General features: G+C 35.4%; 1 protein-coding gene across 3 annotated transcripts in view; it reads left to right on the top strand.

Annotated features, from left to right (window-relative positions):
* Positions 1-22,478, top strand: part of SUGCT (succinyl-CoA:glutarate-CoA transferase) — a 712,177-nt gene that overhangs the window by 331,699 nt on the left and 358,000 nt on the right. For 2 of the 3 annotated variants that reach the window (XM_011995105.1, XM_011995108.1), the window contains one exon: positions 4,187-4,289. In XM_011995105.1, the coding sequence (XP_011850495.1) occupies positions 4,187-4,289 (103 nt within the window). Of the gene's footprint in view, positions 1-4,186; positions 4,290-6,868; positions 7,629-22,478 lie in introns of those variants that run through there. The other variant, XM_011995107.1, reaches the window with a different exon arrangement.

Below are 22,478 nucleotides of genomic sequence, written 5' to 3' on the forward strand. Positions count from 1 at the left end.
ACGTAGTATGACAACCATGAAAAGAATATTGGATTTTACAAATGATAGCTGGAGACCTTTAGAGACTGGGTAAGAAAAGGCATTCATGACCAAACCAGATTTCAGAGGCTCGGGATTGATGGTGAATTAAAAACAGATAAATAAGAGTAATTAAAAGGATTGGAAATTTCTAGAAAACAATCTTTTTTTCCAAATGGGAACTTGTTTGTTATTGATAATAATATGGAAGTTACTACTGATCGGCAGATTTGGGATGCATCAGAGGCAAAGCGTATGTTGCCTCCTGTCAAGTTTCTCATCTACATCAGCCGTACATCTCTAGTCTCATCTACATCAGTCCATTGTCTGCATTAGTGCTGAGTAGGTCAGTCCCCTGCCTAAAGACCTCTCTGAGTTCCTTGTTGCAAGAAGAAATCCAATATTCTTAGCATAGCAGACAAGTTGCTTTGCATTTTGGTTCTAAACTTTCTGTCACATTTCATCTTCTGCCACCTGGGGCACAGGAGATTTCAGATTCTTTCCAAGTTAGATCTTTGTACATATTGCTCTTTCTACCTGGAAGAGCCTCTCTCCCATCTTTCACATGACTAATTTTAACTTGTCTTTCAATACTCGGCTCAAATATCGCCTTGTTTTTGAACCCTTTCCCGCATCCATGGTTTCAGTGCAAGTCTCCCTCTTTGCTGAAGAAACAACCATAAGTTGTTTCTTCGTATCTTCGTTTCAGCATCCTGCATTGTAATTCCTCTCTTTTCATAGCTGTGTTCTCCATTAGACTATATGAACTCTTAACACAGAGACTGTCTTTTTTATTGCAATCTCCATGGCAGAGGCAAAACAAACTCTTGCTAAAAGCATCGGGAATGAATGTGTATTAATGTAATAATATATACTGAGGTATATAAGATAGAAGTGAAGAAGCATATTATTAGTGCAAAAAATGAACAGTTTCACCTCTGCTCCTTCATTTTTTAGCTGTGACCATATATAATGAATAAAATATGTGAAGCTATGCATTCCGAATGTATTCTGCTACAGTCATTATGTGTTAGAACGTGGTTTTGGAGTTAAGCAATCTCAGCTTTAAACATGACATCTGACTCTAAGACTCTAAAACCTGTATGAATTTGAGCAAGTCAATTTCTCTGAACCTGAGTTTCCTATTGGTCAAATGAGAATAATACCGTATAGCGTGGCTGTGAAAATAAAATTGACAAAATATAGATTAAACTATTTAATAACCAGCATTTAGTTGTCACTAATGTCACAATTATTTCCAACTCTCACCTTCATGGCTGAGATCTTTTATTAGTTTCTTTCTGGTCTTGTATTTGTCTCATTTGCAACTTTAATTCATTTTATAAAGAGAAGAATGTTTCATTTCTTAAGTGGAATTTTGATGTTAGGAAGTTTAACATCAGCTGTGCTTCACCTATCTAAATGATGCCATTTGATTCATAATACTCATTCCCAACATTAAGTGAATTTACAAAAATCTAGAATGAAATATATGTATTGATTTAGTAAGTTGCCAATTACATTTGAATTGTTCATGAGTCTCCAAATAATTTTCCAGTGAAGGCCCTAACTTCACTTGCTAAGCTGGATCTGAGGACACCCTTTTTGTCTTATCTTCTGGAATCTATTGCCCTTAGTGATTTATATCAGCTTTTAAAATTTTTTTAGCAGAATTTTTGTGGTTAATAAAAACATGTGCTTACAGCTTTTTGCATAAAGGATTCCACATCCGATTTAGATCAAGAGATAGATTTTTAGAAAAAAATGATGGATATGTCCTCTGAGAGCAGTGGAATGCAACGATGTTCTGTCTTTCTCTGATTGAGTTCATGGCATTTCAGAACCCTTCCACACCCACACCCACGCAAAGACACAAACAGTGGTCACAACTGCAGCTCCCGCACTCTCATTTCCAGAGTGCATCCGTTATTTTCCATAACATGAAATAAATCCCTCTTTTTTGCCCAGTGGTGAAAAGCTTATATAAATACTAAAACTTCAACTATTCCCCTGAGTTTTCTGTTGGCTAACCTGCAGCCATGGGTTGTTTGGATATTGACATGCATTTGCTGTGTAGATCTTTCAGGCCACTCTGGTGAGTCCAGTGGTGATAAATTCTGTTGTCTTGAAAATTTATCAGGCTAACTGTTTTAATGCTCCATCTTTGAAAACTTAAGTAATTGACGCCCTCATCGAAAAGGCTCCAGGTTCAAAGTATCTCTTGTTCTTTCAGCATATATCATTCTGATGATATATATCTATATATATTTTAGGAAGCCTTGGCCAGGAGTTGACTGTAACAGTCATTGAAAAGAAAGTAAGAATGTGAAGAATTGATGAGCCAAACATTTAACCTTGCATTGTTATTCCTATGAAAGATTTTTTAAAACTATATTCAGAAGTGAAGTATTTTATTGTGTACTAAATAGGGGTAGTTAACATTACTGGGCTGAAATTAAAATGTATAATAAAAAATCCTTATCCATAGAATTGGAGAGAAAATGGAAGGCATATATTTAAAAACAAAATCAATACTTGGTGTATAGTGGGTAATCAGTAAATGAATGTGTGGATAGGATTGATTAACTTCCTAGTGAAATGTAATACTACCTTTATAAAAAATATTTATTATATCCTTAAATAAAAACTTACATGATTGAACATCATTGTTCATATAGTAGCCTTATTTTGGAACATATATTTATTCCATTTTTTCTTTTTAATTCTTGTTTTTCGTTTCTTCTCTTACGTAGCAATCAATTAAGTGTCCTTCAGTATTGAAACTATTCTTTTTTTTTTTTTTTTTTTGAGATGGAGTTTCGCTCTTGTTGCCCAGTCCTGGAGTGCGATTGGTGCGACCTCGCTCACTGCAATGTCTGCCTCCTGGGTTTAAGGGATTCTCCTGTTTCAGCGTCCCAAGTAGCTGGGATTACAGGCACCGGCCACCATGCCTGGCTAAATTTTTGTATTTTTAGTAGAGACAGGGTTTTACCATTTTGGTCAGGCTGGTCTGGATCTCCTGACCTCAGGTGGTCCACCCGCCTTTGCCTCCCAAAGTGCTGAGATTACAGGCGTGAGCCACCGCGCCTGGCTGAAGCTATTCCTATATATATGTATTTTTTTTTTAATGGTGAAAGAAGTAAATTTATCTAATACAGTTTCCTCTGGAGTCTGCAGATTTGAAGTTAGTTTTACCTATGTACAGGAGAACCGAAGGGAAGTCCATGAATATTCTACTATTGTTTCACTAGCCCTTCCATATTAGTAAAACATTTTAGTCTACGTTGGCTAATATTTTAAAAATGTCTCTTTGGTTACCTAGATTATTAATTAGAACAGGTTTGACATTTTAATAATCAATAATTCTGAAAGTCTTCATTCATTAGAAACTAATTGTGTTGGGGTGTCCCTATAGATCCAAGATTTTATTTCTGTGTTCACTGTTTTTACAGAGAAGAAATATCAAACAATAAATCTCATAAATGTGTTAGCTTCCCTTCCTTAAGACCTATTAGGGAAAATAAAGAAAATCCATATGCTTTTCTGTCTGTGAAGTCCAATTTTAAATTATAGTAGAAATAAAACAGACAAAGGATTTGGATAAATTTGAGTTTTGTTGGCTGAACTGAAATATCACTCTTTGCATGTCTTCAGTTGTGCTGGTTAGTAAATCACAGTGTAAAGGTTGTTTGTAGGCCAATGGTTGTGACCATTAATTTTTGCATACTTTTCCCAAAGCTTTCTTAAAACAGTTACATTAGTATTTTTTTTTTTTGTTTTGAAGAATAATATATCAGTGCCTATCCTAACCTGATTTCCACTACCTGAGACCTAAAAGACATATTGCCCAATGACTTCACGCTCAAAGTACAATGATATTATTATTATTAAATTCACAAATTGCTCAGAGAATTCATAGCAATAGAAATAGGAAGAATTACACCTGTAAATGATGGATTTTTAAACACTAGCACCTGGGTGGCTGCTCTTATCCATACAGGGCCACTCAAGTCATTTCACACAGACAGCCTTCTCTCAAATGAGGTGTAAAGAAAGACTAGGAAACATATTTTTGTCAGTATTGCTTGCTTTGAAGGAGGGCCACATGATAGAAGAGGCTGTGTTATGTTCCTTCCTATGTAAAAAAATTTATCCTTGTTTGTCTTAGGTTTGAAGAAGAACTGACCAGCAAGTGGTTACATTTTTTTGAAGGCAGTGGAGTCCCGTATGGCCCAATCAACAACATGAAGAATGTATTTGCAGAACCTCAGGTTTGTTTTTGAAGTTTAGCAACACAAGCATTTGCCTCTCTTTTCTGTCCAGATTGACTTATATCAAGGTACCTTTGCCATTGATTTCAAGCTTAAGTCATACAATGTGATTTTTCACCATTATATTAAAATTGTTTGTGGGTCTGAGATAAAAAGAACCAGAACTTAGAAGTGGCTGTCCATAAGCATACTTATGTCTGTGTTAGATTTAATATACTGTATTTCTTCATTAGCCACTACATGAAGTTTCTGTGGCCAGGGTATTTAATTTTCCTGAAAAACAGAAATATACACAATTGAGATATCGGGGTCGGGTACTCAGAGACTATTCTTCGTAGGAAGAAATATGAGAACTTTCATAGTTACAGTCTACCTCTGATCATATGATTATCTTAAAATGTACAGAGCAAGTCATATTTAATTCTGCAAATGAGAGGACTTTGTTTGCTTTGATGAATATGTGTTATTTGTGAGGCATAAATTTTACACAGATAGATATTTATGCTCTACATTGCTTATCAGGCTCCTTTTTGGGGTCCAGGAACAGGGTCACCTGAAAATATATTTACTTTATAACGTTGTTCAAGTGATTATTTTTAGATGATGTGAAAATAATGTTTTGATTTTATTACTTCAATCAGTATAACTACACGCAGTTTACCATTTCTCAGATTCATCTGTTAATCCCCAAAAGTAGAGGAACTCCATTTTAAAGCTTTCATTGTGATTATTCAACTGTCTTGTCAGTTTCCAACATTCAAAACTATGGGGTATATTTTCCTGGGTTCTTTATATTTATATAGTGGCGGGTTTTTCTTAGAAATAAATTACTGAACATAGAATACACCTTTTGAGGGAGGAGACCTTTGTTGGAAAACCTTTGGTGCCTTTTATCTTACATGAATATCTGCTTAAAAGAAAATTGAAATATTTTAAATTTAATGGTTACTACATTTACTGGAGAAAAAAAGTGAACAAATTCAGGAATTCTGCTTGTGCTATTTTTCTGCCAAGATTGTGAGTATGGCAACGCTTTGTTCATGTTAAAACACTGGTCAATAATGGTCAATAAGTATCTGAGATAAAGAGGCCCATTTGGTGTGTACTATGTGAATTCATCTGAAGGGGACCCCACACCATCAGTGGGTGAATGCCTGGTGATTCTTTACAAGGAGGTAGCATTGTGCACATTCTGAATGTAGTAGACCAGGGGACTGTTTTTCTCACTTCGTAACTTTGAGTGAGGCCAAGCCATCATTTGAAGCTGTCATGTATTGAGGTGTGTGTAGAACTTCATGTTTACCTCAGTTTGAGGGTACATTCCTCTGGAGATATTTCCTAAGAGTTTCTCCATTATCATTTCTATTGCTCCATCTGTGTTTTATCAGAGATGAAGACACCAAAGCAAAGAATTATTTTAAATAATTACATTTTTAAAAAATATATTAAGTATATTCTAACACTACCTATTTTTTAGGCTTTGATAAACAAAGATTTATAATCCCACCCACTATCTTAAAATAGTTCACTTTATTGGCTAGTTCAAAGTGAATATAGGATAATTAGAATTTTTATACCTAATTTTCTCTTGTGGTTCAATGTAAGTATTTTAATCTTTGCATGTCAATTCTTTTGGAACTACAAAAATTTGTTATTGGTCTATGGCATATTTTCAGTCATTAGCCTACTTTCCAAAATGGAGAACATTTGTATTACTTAAGTCAACATACTAGCTTTTCGTACTATTACAAATGTCTCTACTGCCCTTTGCGTACATTTGTGTAAAACAGATTATTTTTGAAAACCTTCAAAATGACATCTAACTGTGATGACTTAGTTCATTCATTTATTCAACACACTTATGATATATCCAGTGCTTGTGACTTAGCAGAAATTCAGTACACAATGTGTACCTGCTATTTAAGTCTATTTTGAATGTATTTATCAGAAAGGTACTAGTTAATGAGTTGGTTAACTCTGGAATGTGCAGGTTTTCCAAATAATCAAGTTGCTCCTCTGCAGTCCCCCCTCCCCTTTTTAAAATCTTCCCCACCATAACTATCATCTTGTGTACTCCTGAGTGAGGCTGACAAGCTGTATCTTCAGGGCTGGTTGGAAAACCCTTGGTGATCTGAGGGAACTCAGTGTAACGTAATGGTTAAGACCATGGAGTCAAAATTGGTGGGCAGTTTATTATAAACTTCTAGACTTTAGTTTTCTTAAGTGTAAAATGGTGAAATGGCATCTGAGATACTGTTTATGAAGGGAACAGCACAGGGATTGTGAGATGGTAAACAGCCAATGCCTAGTAGTAGCTGTGGTTATGATGGTGCCCTTTAAGGTTATATTCTTGTTTAACTTCTTTTACTTGTCTTTGTAGAGTGGATAGAGGAAAATCCAGTGTAGCTTTGGGGATGGGGATCATTAAGTTAAGCTTGCACTCTGCTATCCATTTATAAAAATATATCTGCAAACCCTATGCCAAGAAGACAACTTCCCTTCCTCATTTCTGATGATTGAAAATCCTTTTATTTTTCATTTTCCGTAAAAGTTTTTTCTAAGTATGATTTCTGTTTAAGGTATCCTCCCTTGTTTTGCCTCTGATGAGCTGTAGAGTTTCTTGGCCCTGGGTGCATGGAAACGGCCACTTCTGTTCAGATGTGGGAACACACCGCTGGCGCATGTGGCCCACTCTCCGTGTGCGCTGTGCCAGCACAGCTGCTAGTTCAACTGAAAATTGCTTTGGGTGAAGTACAAGGCCTGGAACATGGCGTAGGAATGGAGACTTTGATAAAGTGAAAAGGGGTATGTCTAACAACCACAACAAAAGCCAGGATTGGGAGACTCAAGTAACGGCAGAAAAATTTGAGTGCCTACTTCTTAAGTAGACCATTAACAGCATTTCATCTGTGGTTTGAACTTGGAGACAACAAAAATGTACTTGATGGTAGAAACTATTTCTAGCCTAACAATTTCATCATAGTCTCATGGATTGAGGTAACTTGATTTTTCGATTCAACCAAAACAGCAAATGATTTTTTTTTCTTGGATAAATGAGAGATTGTCTACCTTTTATACTCTGATTATATGTGACAGACCTTTGCACAGTTAAAGTGATCCTACAGGCATCCACTGTTAAGTCAATCAAGAATACTGCAGGCTGGGTGTAGGGGGATTGGTCTGCATTTACTGAAAGTTCTGAGGAGTTTTTATTCAGAATCCTTAGAGTGGGAGTTTTATTGTCTTTCTCTCTCAATGACAAATTATCTGTGGAAAGTTCTGTGCATTATAGATGTATAATATAGATGATCTGTATATAGATTTTAATAGCCAGTCATTATTCCAAGTGCTTTCTTAAAATATCTTCTTTTAATCAAGCCAAGATTGTGCAGTACATTAAAGGAATTCTTAAAAAGTTTCAAAAACTTACTAGATGACCTCAGTATGGTCCTATTTAACATACCCTCGGGAACATGTGCATGAAATACATTGTGGTTTGAGGGTTTCCAACCCAAACAAACTTAAAAGAAAATGCAGCTTTTAATAGAAACTATTCAAATTCCTGCAAACATAGGTATATATCTTACCACTGAGAGAGATTAAAAGCATCACTGTCTACACTAAGAATCAAAAGGGAATGTGCCATTCTGCTTTTAGGCTTTGCTTAAGACTGTATATTTGGTGATTCTAGCATATCACCATCTTTGATTAAACTGCTCAATTAAAAACTATGAGTGATTGAAGCCTCTGATTAGTGTTTTTCTTTGTCATTGATGCCATGACCTGAGGGTAGGGAAGAGAGGGCAAAGAGTGTCACAAAACTGGTGTTATTTAATGGAGTCTTCACATTTGTACCACACAAGTTGAATGTATCAGGTGTAAGACATCACCCTGAAGCATCACTTCTGAGAACTATTGGGAGGAAAATATCAGAACTATTGAAATATCACAGCTGGCCCTGATTTTAACTAGTGCCAAACACCTGCAGGCTCTAAAAGGATACCAAAACAAAACCCCACCCCGTGGCAGCAAGCCATTCCTTAACAACCCTTTCTTAACTTTGCATCACCATCAAAATTAATTTAACATTTTTCTCCAGAAACCTTATTCTTCCTGTCCCAGAAGGCCATTACAACCCCTTTAGCAAATCTTTCGTATGGGATGAATATGTCATAGAAACAGAGTGAAGTCTTGAAATATTTGATGGCTGAAAATTCTCTGTTTTCATTTCATTCTTTGTATAAGCTTTTGAAATTGGAGGGTTTATTAATCTCTAGACTAGCTCATATTATCTGAGTGACTTTGTTTTAGCACATTTTGGCAAAATATCTGAGCATCTTATTTTTTTAAAAAGGCCAATAGTCATATAGTAAACATCAGAAGCACCCCCAAAATACAGAGTTATTTTTCAAGACCTTTCTACCACACAGACGTACATGTGCGCGCACGCACACCCACACATCCACACTCACTTTTGATGCATTTTAAAGATCACCTTTCAAATGACATTAGTTAATATTTCTTTAAATGCAGTTTCATAGCCCTCAGAGGGTTGTACAAGTCAAGCAAAATTATATTCTTGTTTCTAATACTTATGGGAAATACATATATACAGTGGTCTTTGCAACTGGAAAACTGTTGATAAAGATGTGATGTAAAATAGTAGGTCTGGAAATAATTCCTAGCAGGCAAGGAGATAAAAACATAAATTTTATGTGTGTCTCCGAATATACATAACACATTTAACTGATGTACAAATTTAGATACACCATACTTGTGTGTTTGTTTTATCATCCCTGTAATATTTTAAATATTTGAAGAAATAATATATTTCTGATGTAGGTGATTAAATAAAATAAAAATGGAGAGTTTAAGCTCCCAGTTTTATATTAATATATAAAGTATAAGGCAATTGTGTACAGTTTTATCTTGTTGATTTGAGAAAATTATCCTATTGCAAAAAACTTCCTGTGTTATTATTTAAGAGGAAATGTTAAAATGTCGAGTAAGAATCAAAGACTTAGTACAACATTACTGGCATTTTATGTTCTTTTTCTTCTACATACCTATGAAATTTGGACACTTTTTTATGGACATAATGTCTTTAAGCTATAACACACAGAGGCAAAAGAGATCATAATCATTTTTTCATTCACTCATCCCTTCATTCAGTAAATCATCGTTGACATCTGCTATGTGTATGGGCTTGTGTTTGGTATTTGGCAAGGAGTGGTATGATGGTAGAAAGTGAATCAAGAGGACAAAGCTGTCAAAATTTCAAGGACTTTGCCGTTTAGGTTAAAGTAGAAAGTGTTCAGTGTCACAGAAGAATTACACATAAATGCTCTGAGCATTTCTAATAGCAAGAAATAACAGGCATAAAACTTGGGGTTTTCTTGTTTAATGACGTAACAAAGGTTTAAAATCTGACAAAAAATTTTAAAACGTCTTAAGCATATTTGCCCCAGAACTCTTTATCCTTTCAAATGCCTTTTGTAATTAGTTTATTCTATTATTAATAAATTTCTCCTCAATGACTAAGAAGAAGATAATGGAGGGTTTCAGCTTTTGCTATTGAGTAATTTTGAAATTATTTGTGACCTTGATACATAAAATATATTTTGATGTCTTATAACGTTATTCTTTCTCTGCTCGCTCTCTTTCTTTCGCATGTCCTATAGTTTATTCATCAAGCTCCACATATGTACTTCATATTTTCTGAACACTTTTATAATATTTCAGAGTGGAAATATATAGTACAATAATTGACTTTTACTAAACTTTGAACTTGCAAGCCAAAGACATAATTGTTTTAATGTGTAAAAAATTAAAATCAAGAAAACTGAATTAACACTATTTGGGGGCATTTTGCAGCCCAGAATAAAGAGTAATTAGTACCAGCTAATTTTTGAAAACAGTTTAGCACAGTGCTGTACAATAAAAATATAATGCAAACCATATTTATAATTTAAATTGTGTAGTGGGCAAATTTTTAAAATAAAATAGCAAAATTAATTTAATATTAATAGCAAAATGTATAATTTTAATTATGTATTTTATTTAACTTAAAATATTCAAAATATTAATGCAATTAAAATTAAAGGACAACATTAATGAAACATTTTAAATATTGTGCTAAGTCTTTGAAATCTGTTGTGCATTTTATGCTTATAGCACTTATTGCAGACTAGCCTAATTTCAAGTACTCAGTAGCCACATGTGGCTAGTGGCTGCAGTGTTGGCGGGATCAAACTAGCCAATTATAAAAATATGTGGGAGTTTGTTCTTCACTTTATTCTCCAGCTTTGCTCACTTTTTAGTTATTTTAATTTTCATTTGTTAGCCTCCAACTAAACTTAACATATAATTTTAGACTTAATATCATCATAGTATTTGCTTTGAAGGCGTAATAATTTCATCTTTTAAAAGTCCTATATGGAGTACGTAATTAGCATGCATTCTATTACCCATTTCTTTTTGGCAACCTCCTGCATTTGTATTGGAAGGAAAAGCTTTTACTCAAACAAATGATTCCTATAGTAACAAAATGAAAACATGTAATAAGTTAGCAACTATCTTTTCTCATACAAATAGTGTCAGATTTTAAGGCTTTCAGGCTTGGTTTTTTTGAGGGAGTTGAAAAGAAAAATCCAAGGCCTAGATACAGAAAACTGTTAATATTAACCTTGATTGAGAGACATAAAAGGTTTGAATATATGTGGAGACATGGTCATTCATGGCTGCAAACACCGAATATTGTTAAGGTATCAGTTATTCCCAGATTACTTATTGCTTTAATGTAATTGCAATCAAAATCCTGGTAGAATATTTTTCTGAATTTTTTTAGCAAGTGGTTTTTCAAGTCTACTTGAAAAAAACATGCGGACAAGAATAGCAAATATTTTGTATGTTTAAACATAAGTAATGAGAAGGAAGCAAGCATTATCATACATAATTAAATATATTCCAAAACCACAATAATGGGGCTAGCAGAAAATAAAGAAATAGATCAATGAAACGTAAAGAAAAACTTTAAAACATGCATAGAGATTTGGTATATGATAAAAATAGCATGACAAATAAGAGGAGATAGGGAGACATTTTCTGTTTGAAATAAAGGAAATTAACTGTTACTTTTCTGTTAAAATTATATCTATGCTTTCTGCCCAGATAACAGAGGTTTCAGAGTTTACTGTAGACTAATTTTAACTGAAAGAAAGTATTCATGAAAATCAGTTAGATTTTAAGAAAAGGAAGGTTTTCTAAGCCTCAGTGCAGTAGAGGATGTCAGAAAGAAAAGAAATTGATAAATTTGGTTAGTAAAAGTGAAAACCTGTAAAGCACATATCGTTATGATAAAAATACAAAGTTTAGTTACAGAGCAATATAAAGTTATTGCAATGAATATGACCAAATGCTGTTTTAACCTAAATATCTTAAGAGCTCTTAGAAACAATAGAAAACACTAAAATTTCCAAGAGAATAATGGGCAAAAGACATAAGATACCACTTTGTACAAACTCAGAAAATCCAAAGAGTCAATAAACATATAAAATGAAGGTTAACTTTGCTAACCATAAATAGAAAGATACGTTGGTCAAAGAGTACAAACTTTCAAAGATAAAACCTTTCATTTATAAAGGTACTTATAACATGAGTAAGTTCTGGAGACTTAAAGTACAGTATAGTGACTGTAGTTAAGGAATATGTATTTTCTACTTCAAATTTGTTGGGAGAATAGATCTTCTTTTTTTTAAACAACAACAACAACAACAACAACAACAACAACAACAACAACAACAAGGTTTTGCTGTGTCTCCCAGGCTGTAGTGCATGGATAATTTTGTTTATTTTTTATTTTTTGTAGAAATGAGATCTCACTATGGTGCCCAGGCTAGTTTCAGCCTCTGGCCTCTGCCTGTACTCCTGCCTCAGCCTTCCAAAATGCTGGGCTTATGTACCTGGCCAAGAATTTTTTTTTTTTCTTTGAACAGTGCCTTGGTTTGTTGCCCTGGCTAGAGTGCACTGACACAATCTCGGCTCACTGCAACCTCTGCCTCCCACGCTCAGGAAACTCTCATGCCTCAGCCTCCCCAGTAGCTGGGATTAGAAGGGCACACCACCACACCCGCTAATTTTTGTACTTTTAGCAGAGACGGGGTTTCGCCATGTTGGCCAGGCTGGTCTCGAACTCCTGGCCTCAAGTGATCCACGCACCTTAGCCTCCCAGTGTGCTGGGGTAACAGGCATGAGCCACCGTGCCCGGCCTAGATCCAGTTGTCTCAGTACCATTGTTGAAAAGACTTTTTTTCTAGTGAATTTTCATGTCAATTAACCTTGCTCAAAAGTAATTCACCATTAATATAAACAGATTATTTTTTCTTGATTATTTAGGAATGTCTTGTTTAGTATCCACTCTTTTGTATTTCCCAAACTTTCTAATGCTAATTTCTAATATCACTTGTGTTTGAAAACATACTTCGTGTGATTTCAGCTCTTTTATATTCATTGAGTCCTGTTATGTCCTAGCATATAATCCATTTTGTAGAATATTTCATGCATTTTTGGAAGAATGTTTATTCTGTTGGAATATTTTATAGATGTCTATTAGGTCCCTTTGTCTGTCTTATCAGTATGAAGGTCTCTCTAATTCTAGTAACATTTTTGTTTTAATATCTATTTTCTGATATTAGTGTAGCCACTCTATTCTCTTTCATGGTGATTGATTATATTATACATCCTTTTGTTTTCAGCCTGTTTGTGACTTTGATTCTGAATTATGTCTCATGCAGATGGTAGATAGATGGATCCTGTTTTTTTCTTTAATTCGCTGTGAAAATATCTACCTTTTGATTAGGTTATTAAAGCTATTCATGATGTTTTGATTGATAGGATGGATTTACATCTGCCATTTTGCTTTCTGTTTTCTATGTGTCTTATGTCTTTTTTACCCCTCTGCTCCCACTTTATTGCCTTCTTTTATACTAAGTGGGTATTTTCTAGCGTACCATTTTAATCCCCTTAAGAATTTTTAAAGTATATTTTTGAGTTATTTTCTTATTGCTTTATCTAAGCCTTGTAATATGCATCTCAGTTTATCAAAATTGACTTCAGTTTTGTACTGATTTAATTATAACATGCTATATACTAAACAAGTGCTACACACTTCCTTTTTGTACGTGTGTGCGTATATACATATAAAACACATCTATGTATATTAAAAACTCAACAATATACTCATAGTATTAGATGTATTTAATATTATATCTTATGTAATGCTAAATCTTTTTTGGAAGCTGGTGAAAGAAATAAGAGCAAGTCTATATTGATATTTGTTATAGTTATCTTTTTGTTAACCCTATCTTATTCTTACTTTCTTGCTATTGATTTGAGTTATTAAATGGTATCTTTCTCTTAATTGCTCCCCAGAAAGACCTGTATTTCTTTTAACAATGTATTTCAATATAGCTTTTTGCTCTTACTCACAGTGATTGTGTAATTGTTGTCAAATATAGTACATTTATATATGTTAAAAGCCTAACAGCACACTTATGTACATATTGTTTATTGAAATTGCTTTTGAAATCAATCAAGAGAAGAAATATTCAACTGTATTGTTTGTGAAATTGCATACATGATTACTTTTGCTGGTGCTCTCTCTTATTTTATGTGTGTGTGGATTCAATGTGTTGATGATATTAGTTACTTTCACCCTAAAAGATTTTTTTTTGGTGTTCACTTTAACGTAAGTCTACTAACAGCATGAATTTTTTTTTCACGTTTTTGTTGATCTGAGATTGTCTTTAGTTTGCCATCTTTTTTGAAAAATATTTTGCTGGATATGATTCTTATTTGATAGTTTCTTCCTTTGAGCACTTTGAATATGTCATTCCACTGCCTTCTGACTTCCATTGTGTTTGATAATAAGTAATATGTTAATCTGACTAGATTCGCTTGAGTATAATGTATCGTTTTTATTTTGCTCCTTTGTTCAACGACAAAAGATTTCCTCTGTCTTCGGACATTTTTAGTATGATATGTCTGGATGTTTGTGGTTCTATTAACAGTTAATCTACTTTGAGTTCATTCAGCTTCTTGGATGTATTGATTATACAATTGATGTATTTGAGTTCGTTGAGGTTCTTGGATGTTTTTCATAAAATCTGAATAGTTTTCAGCCATTTTTTTCTTTGATTTTTAAAAATTCTTTTTTCTTCTAGTACTTCCATTATACATATGTTCTTCTATTTTATTATGTTTCATATTTCTCTAAGGCTCTGTTTATTTTTCTCCAATCTTTTTTGTCTGTGTTCTGTAGATTGCTTATCTCTATTAATCTATCTTTAAGTTTGCTGATTCTTCCTCCTGCCAGTTCAAATTTATGGTTGAACTCCTGAAGTACATTTTTCATTTCAGTTATTGTACTTTTGGACTCCAGAATTTCTATTTGGTTCCTTTTAAAAACTTGAATAATTTCTACCTCTTTATTGATATTATCTCCTTTAGGAGACAGTGTCAACATACTTTCCTTTACTTCTTTAAGCATGGTTTTCTTTTGTTCTTTAAGCATATTTATAACAGCTGATTTGAAGTTTTTTTTTTTCTCCTAAGTCTACCATCAGGATCTCTTCAAAGGAAGTTTCTGTTGCCAGCTTTCTTCTTTCTGTATATTGGTCACACTTTACTGTGCTTTGCGTGTCTCATAATTTTTTGTTGATAACTGAACACTTTAGATCTCCCCTCCCCCACCTCTAAGGTTATTTTGTTTATTGCTTGCTAGGTCAAATGACATTAACTTTGCTCAATCAGTTCTGTGAAATGTTCTTCCCCACCCACATTTTCTGCAGTGCATAGCTTTTGATGTCCCAGCTCTGACTCTTTCTGATTGTTTTAATCTTCCACCTTGGGGTAGGAGATTTTAATCTTGACCCAAGGGTCACTCTTCATATGTTATAAGCTACTAATTGATCAAAGGTTGTTCTTAGCCAGTTATATTTTTTATCCTTGAATGTGTGTGCTTGACTTAGAGACTGCTATCACAGTTAAGGTAGTTTACTCACACCCTTACCCCTGCTACCCATCCACATGCAGCCAGGGACTGGTAATGTGAAGATTCCTTCTGCAATTGCTTCTGAGAGGACCCAGCCTTTGAATATGCACGTAGTTGCCCAGACTTCCATGAATGAGTGTGATTTTGAAGCCTAGCTTTCCAGGCATTGCCCCTGGGTTAGAGCAGCTTACTGCTCACTCAGTGTTCGGTTAGAGTTTAAGTACCTCATGCCAGTGAGGCTACTGCCTTTTGGATGGGTCAGGAAGCAACTTGATGAATACTTTCAGGTCTGGCCCCAAATCCTGCTTTGATTACCCCTTCTTGGTACAGCTGAACACATGTGTACATCCTTTCTTGCATACAGAGTTGCCTGTGATCTCAGAAGGGCTCATTTTGACTGTCTCTTTTCTTGATTCTATTAAACTGGCTTGTCTGCTGTTTTGCTAGTATCGTGAAGCTGACATCTTTCTCTTAATTGCTCCCCAGAAAGACCTGTATTTCTTTTAACAATGCCCTTAGACTTAGAATTCTCCACTCTCTCTTCCACATAAGGATAGCCTCCTCAGGCAGAGCTGGAGAACTCTTCATCCTTATGACCTACCTTTCTGCCAGACCAAAACCTTGTTGCCACTGTACCAGACTTCTGGGGTAAGTTCCACTTCTCCTGAGTAACATTCCTGCTCTAAGAGTGAGAACTAGAAGTGGTGGTGGTGAGTGCCCTTGGTCTTTTTGACTTGGTCCTTCTGCAGTGGATCATTTTACGTACAATTAAGCTGTAACAGGGGCAACAAGAACCCCCTTTCCTTGGCCTGCCATGCCTAAGGTAGAGCTTCCACCCTATGTGTGGGGATGGGATGGGGGAAGGCAGACCATATCATTTTTGCTATGTCTGCCTAGAATGTATCTTCTGCAGCACGGGCTATGAGAAGTGAAAAACACAGCCACCTGCTCCTCATGGGTTAAAGCCATAGCCCTAGAGCAGAAGGTGGGTAGAGAGGAAGCCCTCCTTATCTTGGCTGCACCTGCCTGGAGTAGAGTGCCTTGGTTAAAGCTTTTGTAATGCAGAGGTGTAGAGCTTGATGGTGATGGTGGAGGTTAATGGAATAAGCCATGGCTCAAATGCCATGGACCCTCACCATTCTTACTAAGATTGAGTTGATTTTCTTGAATGAATGTTTTTTTCATTTGCTGTATGACCTTACAATAATTTCCAGAGAATTTCAATTTTTTAAAAAAAATAATTTTCACCAGGAATATTGCTGTTTTGCTAAGAAGACTGTTCATTTCAAAAGTGCTGTCCTGCACACTTTACCCTGCCTCTTTCCAAGATAACCCAAATGTATCTTTACCCTATCAGAATAAATGTGCTAAATTTATTTTACTTTGGGGTTGGTGCTTATTCTCTTTCTAGTTCTTTCCTACACCCTCAAGAATGTCTGACTGTGCCCTGCCGTGGTGTTCAGCCTCCTTGTCCTGACCTTGCTAGCTGTGATCTCCCATCTCACTTTTTTTTTTTTCCTTTAAAGACAAATGTGAACGTTTTACATTAGTGTGTTTGGAGTAATCTCCCAAAGAACACCTGGGCCAGAATCATCTTGGAGCTTTGTTAAAACTTATATTTCTGGACCTAACAAAGTCCAGTGATTTCTAGTATCTTTCATAGGGTTTAGGAATTGGCATAAGTAGGTTGCCAGGAATTATTCTGGTATAAACTATGTGATTCTTAAGCAACTTTCTATAGTCATATTCTCAAGTTTTTCTCTCATGATCTCCCTGGTTATTTCCAGTTTTTTGGGGGCACCTTTTTTAATCCTTTGGCCAAAATACTATGACTTTTGTTACCCTAATCTACTGTGCACTTGCGCAACCACACTGTCTTTGGGGCTAGGTGGCAGGAGATCACAAAGGGAAAAAGACCAATGATATTTGGCTATACCTTTTGGAAACTGTCATTTCTTTAAACCTAGAGGAATGTTTCCTTTCTTAGGGTTTTGTCTTCTGTTCACTCCCTTTCCCTCTTTTGTCACTGCTGCTGTTACCACCGTCAGCGGAGGATTGCCTGAAGTCCAGTGGGTAGGCAAATGAACAAAATAATTTTTTTTTAAAAAATGAGGGTTTTTTTACATTCTCTCTGAGTGTTTTGCATTCCTTTTCCCATAAGCCAGAACTGAAAGGCTTCTCCTGGGCTTTTTCTTTCCATCTGCTTTTCAGGGCTCACCTCTTTGTTTGTTGTGTGTTGAGTTCAGATCAGACCAGGGGATACAGATGTAAAAAAGTTAGTCATGTTACCACTTGTTTGCTGGTATTTGAATTCTGTTCTTCTTCCTCAGTCCATCTGCTGCTATTTACTTTTGAATCCTCAAATAGCTGCTCCTTGTAGTCTGTCCAGGATTTAGAGCTGTGTTCAGTGGGAGAGATGGTGTATAGTTATTGCTCCATTGTACCCGCAACCTGAATGTTCCAACTTTAAAGCAACATTTTCTTACTATTTTTGAAAAAAGTGTTTTGATCATTTGCTTGAAAAGAATCCTGACATAGTTGTTAAGTTGAAGTGCTCTAAAAGTTTAGATATTTTGTAAGTACTTATTCATGGGAATTAGAATTTTCATAATATATATAACTCAAGCTATAGAAATATATTATATGAAATAATAAATAACTGGAATTATTATAAAACATTATTATGTTGATTATAAGGTAAGCAAATGTTATAATTTTGGACATGTATGTAGATACATTTATAATAATACTGTATTGCTTTTTAATTACTTATATATATTAGAATTCTGTTTTTTTATTAAAATAAAATGATTTTGTTGAAAAGACAGAGAGAAAATCTGATATAGTGGAATGAATGGTTAGCTTGTTCCTAAACTCCTTTCCTTAAATATCATTTTTCTATATAAGGCATTTGATAGTTACCTAGCACTTATTCAGTGTTCTCTGGTAAACACAGTATTTTGGAGTGTGAGGGAAACCAGATTTTTCAGAAAGAGAGATAAAGTATCAGAGTCTGCAGTAGTTGGGGTGAGTGAGGAAAAAGAAATCTTGTTTTTTGGTATCTGAGTAGTACTAAATAATCTGTCCCATACTTTACCTCAAATATAATATAATGCTGGAACATCTTGTGGTTCTATTAAGTAAGGAAGTTTTCACAAAATGATAGGAACATGGCAGAAATACAAAGAGGCAACGTTAAGAGTTTTCAACAACCACTTTGGGACAATTTTTGTTACAAAATTATATGAATGGATTATACTTTTCAGAATAAAATAAGTATTCATGAGGTCATACGAAAATAAGTCATTGGTTGAATAAATAAATAAATAAATGTGAAATGTAGAATTTCGATTAATAAACTTAGAAGACAGAAGAGAAATAGAAAATTACCCTTAGGTAAACACCCCAGTAATAATTGTTATGGGAAAAAGGACCATTGGTGGATGCCTCAGAGTCACCTGGGAAACTTTTCCAATATACAGATCCCAGAGCTCCAGGAAGAGCAAACACAGGTTTAGGATGGAGTTAGGGATATCTGAATTTTTAAAAGATTCTGCAAGGATTTCATTCTAGAACTACAGAATATTTTAGATAGAGTGCTGTTGCTGCATACATAGTTTTCACAGTTAGACATAGTATATTTCCATCATCATCATTAAAAAGGAAAAAGTAATAACCTTACCGTGGAGGAATCTTATAGACATCAGCTTAACCAAGTCATCACACATCCCAAGAGCAAACTTCCACATCATGTACCCCTTGGTATCGTGTATAACCTTAATTTCTTGCCCGAAATGCATGACTTCAATATAATTGTGGGAAAACATCTGGCCAACTCAAACATAGGGACCATTGTCCCTAAGCTAACCAGTATTCTTCAGAAGCATCAAGGTTATGGAAGACAAAGCCTGAAGAACAGTTTCAGATTGGAGAAGGCTAAATGACATGACACTTGAATGCCGTGTGGAATCCTAGATTGCCTCCTAATCCAGAGAAACGAACATTATTAGGCCACTTGCCAAAATTCAAACAAAGTCTGTAGATTAGTTAAGAGCCCTGTATCCATTTTAATTCTTTGATTTTGATAATTTTACCATGATTAGGTAAGATGTTAATAGTAGAAGTTGAGATGGGAGTGTGTGAAAACTTCATTTTGCAACTTTTTTGCGAGTCTAAATTTATTTTAAATAAAAAGCAAAAATAACACAAAACAAATTTCATTTCAAATATCTCGCATTACATAAATGCAAAGACAAAAAGCCTTGAATTTTTTGAAAATGTTAAAGCGTATAGTGGCAAAGGGGGAGCCCTATATATGCCATGGTTTTCATTTTTGTCTCATTTCACACTTATTGATTACAATAATCCTCCTTTTGTTGTTCCAAAAACATGAAACAGTGAGTAGTATAAAGCCTGAAATATTATTAATATTTCTTCATCATACTTGAGATTTTATTTTTGATGCCTGAGGACCACTAAGACAGCTACACACTCAATCAAATGTTCAAATCAAATCTATTCTCCACACAATTGTAGTTGATCCCTTGTCAAGAATTTAAATGAAAGATAATTTAAATTCATTTTTCTTTACAAAACAGATTTTTGCTAATTTACAAAATGTAATTAAATGTTACCAGAATGCAGTTACTCCTGGAAGTACTTCTCTACAGATTCTCAGTTTTGCAAAATAGACATGTCTCATTTAACTTTTTTGAAAAATGGTATATCACCAAAATTGGTTTCAGATGCTATCCAATTCCTAGTGGTACACTGAAGTGTCAATAGTTGTTCTAAGACCTTCTATATCATGAGGTGGTGGTTCTCAAATACATTGTGCCTCAGAGTCACCTGGGGAACTTTCCCAATACACAGATCACAGAGCTCCAGCAAGAGGAAACACAAGTTTAAGATGGAGTTATGGATATCTGAATTTTTAAAAGATTCTGCAAGGATTCCATTCTAGAACCATAGAATATTTTACATAGAGTGCTGTGGCTGTGTACATGTTTTTCACAGTTAGACAGACCTGGCTTTTTCTTTGGGCTCTGTCACTTACTCAGTGGGTGACTTTGGGCATTACTCAACTTCTATATGCCTCAGTTTTCTGTAAATATTTATTTAGTTCAATGATTTATGCTTCATTTATTTAATATACCAATTAGATAGTACAGGCATAAAGAACTTTAAAATGAAGGAATTTTTTTTTTTTTTAAGATGGTAAGATGTTTGCTGGAAAATGTGGTGAAGGGGTAGGTACTTCAGGCAGAAGTAATAACTGGCATATAAATGGTAAGTATGAAACTGCTGCAGAAATATGAGAAACTCAGGTAGTGTACATGGCCAGAGCATACAGTGCACATGAGAGATGGTGAGATGAAAATGGGGAATATAAGAGTCAGTTTGGGAATGCCTGTATGCCATGTTGGGGAGTTTGATCTATATTCAAATTGTAGCACCATATACTATGATGCCAGCTACTGGAAGTGGAGCAGATGGACTTATACCAGCAGGAGAGGATTCTGCTGATCCTGAGTACCAATATCCTTCTGGGCAATGGAGCCCAACATGATCCAGGATGTAGATACGCCTGTGTACATCTACAGTTCACAAATGTAGAGGAGATCAGTCCCATGGTAGAGCTTTAGTTTAGAAGAAGTCTTCGGGTCCAAGCCACATTTAACACAACCTACCAAAAATCATACATAGTGTGATTTTTTTGGGATCTTGCCCACCATAACTGATCAACCTTTGTTTTATACCCTGTTAGTCAGAACTCTGGGCCTCAGCTTCAGATAAACTCAAATTCTGATAATAATCAAGGTATGGATGACCAATGAATGAGCACTGTAAAAGCTATACTGTGCTTCAGGTTGACAGAAATCAGCTACTTCAGTATATGGATGTGTGTGGGCATTTTGGAGAACTATATTGAACTACAACTGGGCTAAGGTAACCTGCTCTAAGTTCTGTTTTTGGCCATTTGGGATCATAAAATTTGTTTTAAAGAGCTTTTCTGGGATAAGATTCAGTTCCTATTTCCCGAGAGCTCCATTTCACTTATTCTCAAATTGTCACTAAAGTAGGGAGAAGCCAGGACCTAACCTCAGGGATACTCTTGTACAGGAGCAAACACAGTAAGATAAGATGCTTTTTTATACTCTACCATCCCCTTACACAGGCACTCAGTGATGTCATGGCTTTGAAAAAGTGACCTTCCTCCTGAAAATATTTATGAGTTATAATTAGGACTTATTTAAATTAGGGGATTCTCCTAGAGATAGTGCTGACTGTGTGATCTTTAAGCTCAGGGAAGTTTTTTTTTTTTTGAGACAGAGCTCCCTCTGTTGCCCAGGCTGAAGTGCAGTGGCGCGATCTCGGCTCACTGCAAGCTCTGTCTCCCGGGTTTACACCATTCTCCTGCCTCAGCCTCCCGAGTAGCTGGGGCTACAGGAACCTGCCACCACGTCCAGGTAATTTTTCTGTATTTTTAGTAGAGGCGGGGTTTCACCGTGTTAGCCAGGATGGTTTCCATCTCCTGACCTCGTGATCCGCCTGCCTTGGCCTCCCAAAGTGCTAGGATTATAGGTGTGAGCCACCACACCCGGCATCAGGGAAGTATTTTTATACAAACTTTAGTACAAGTACAATTAAATATGGACTTTTTTTTTTTTCAGCAACTCAGAAACTTATGCATAGAAAAGAAGATGCCTTAAATTGACATTGATGTTTCCTTTAGGCTGAGCTTCACAGGCCTGATGTAGAGTCACCACAGCTCAGTTTGTTTTCTGAGACCTGAAGATTCAGACTTCATTTATTATCAAATATTTCGTGAGTGCCAGCTATGCAAGGCAATATGCTAAGCACCAGGGATAAAGAATCACAATTTAACTTATTCTTTTACAGAAAAATGCGAGATTTGTTAACAAAAATGCCAAGCTAAGGCCAGGCACAGGAGCTCATGCCTATAATCCCAGCACTTTGTGAGGCCAAGGAGGGTGGATCACCTGAGGTCAGGAGTTCGAGACCAACCTGACCAACATGGTGAAATCACATCTCTATTAAAAATACAAAAAATTAGCCATGTGTGGTGGCACATGCCTATAGTCTTGGCTACTTTGGAGGCTGAGGCAGGAGAATGG

This window comes from Mandrillus leucophaeus, unplaced genomic scaffold (genome assembly GCF_000951045.1).
Source record: "Mandrillus leucophaeus isolate KB7577 unplaced genomic scaffold, Mleu.le_1.0 Scaffold472, whole genome shotgun sequence".
Classification (NCBI taxonomy): Eukaryota; Metazoa; Chordata; class Mammalia; order Primates; family Cercopithecidae; genus Mandrillus; species Mandrillus leucophaeus.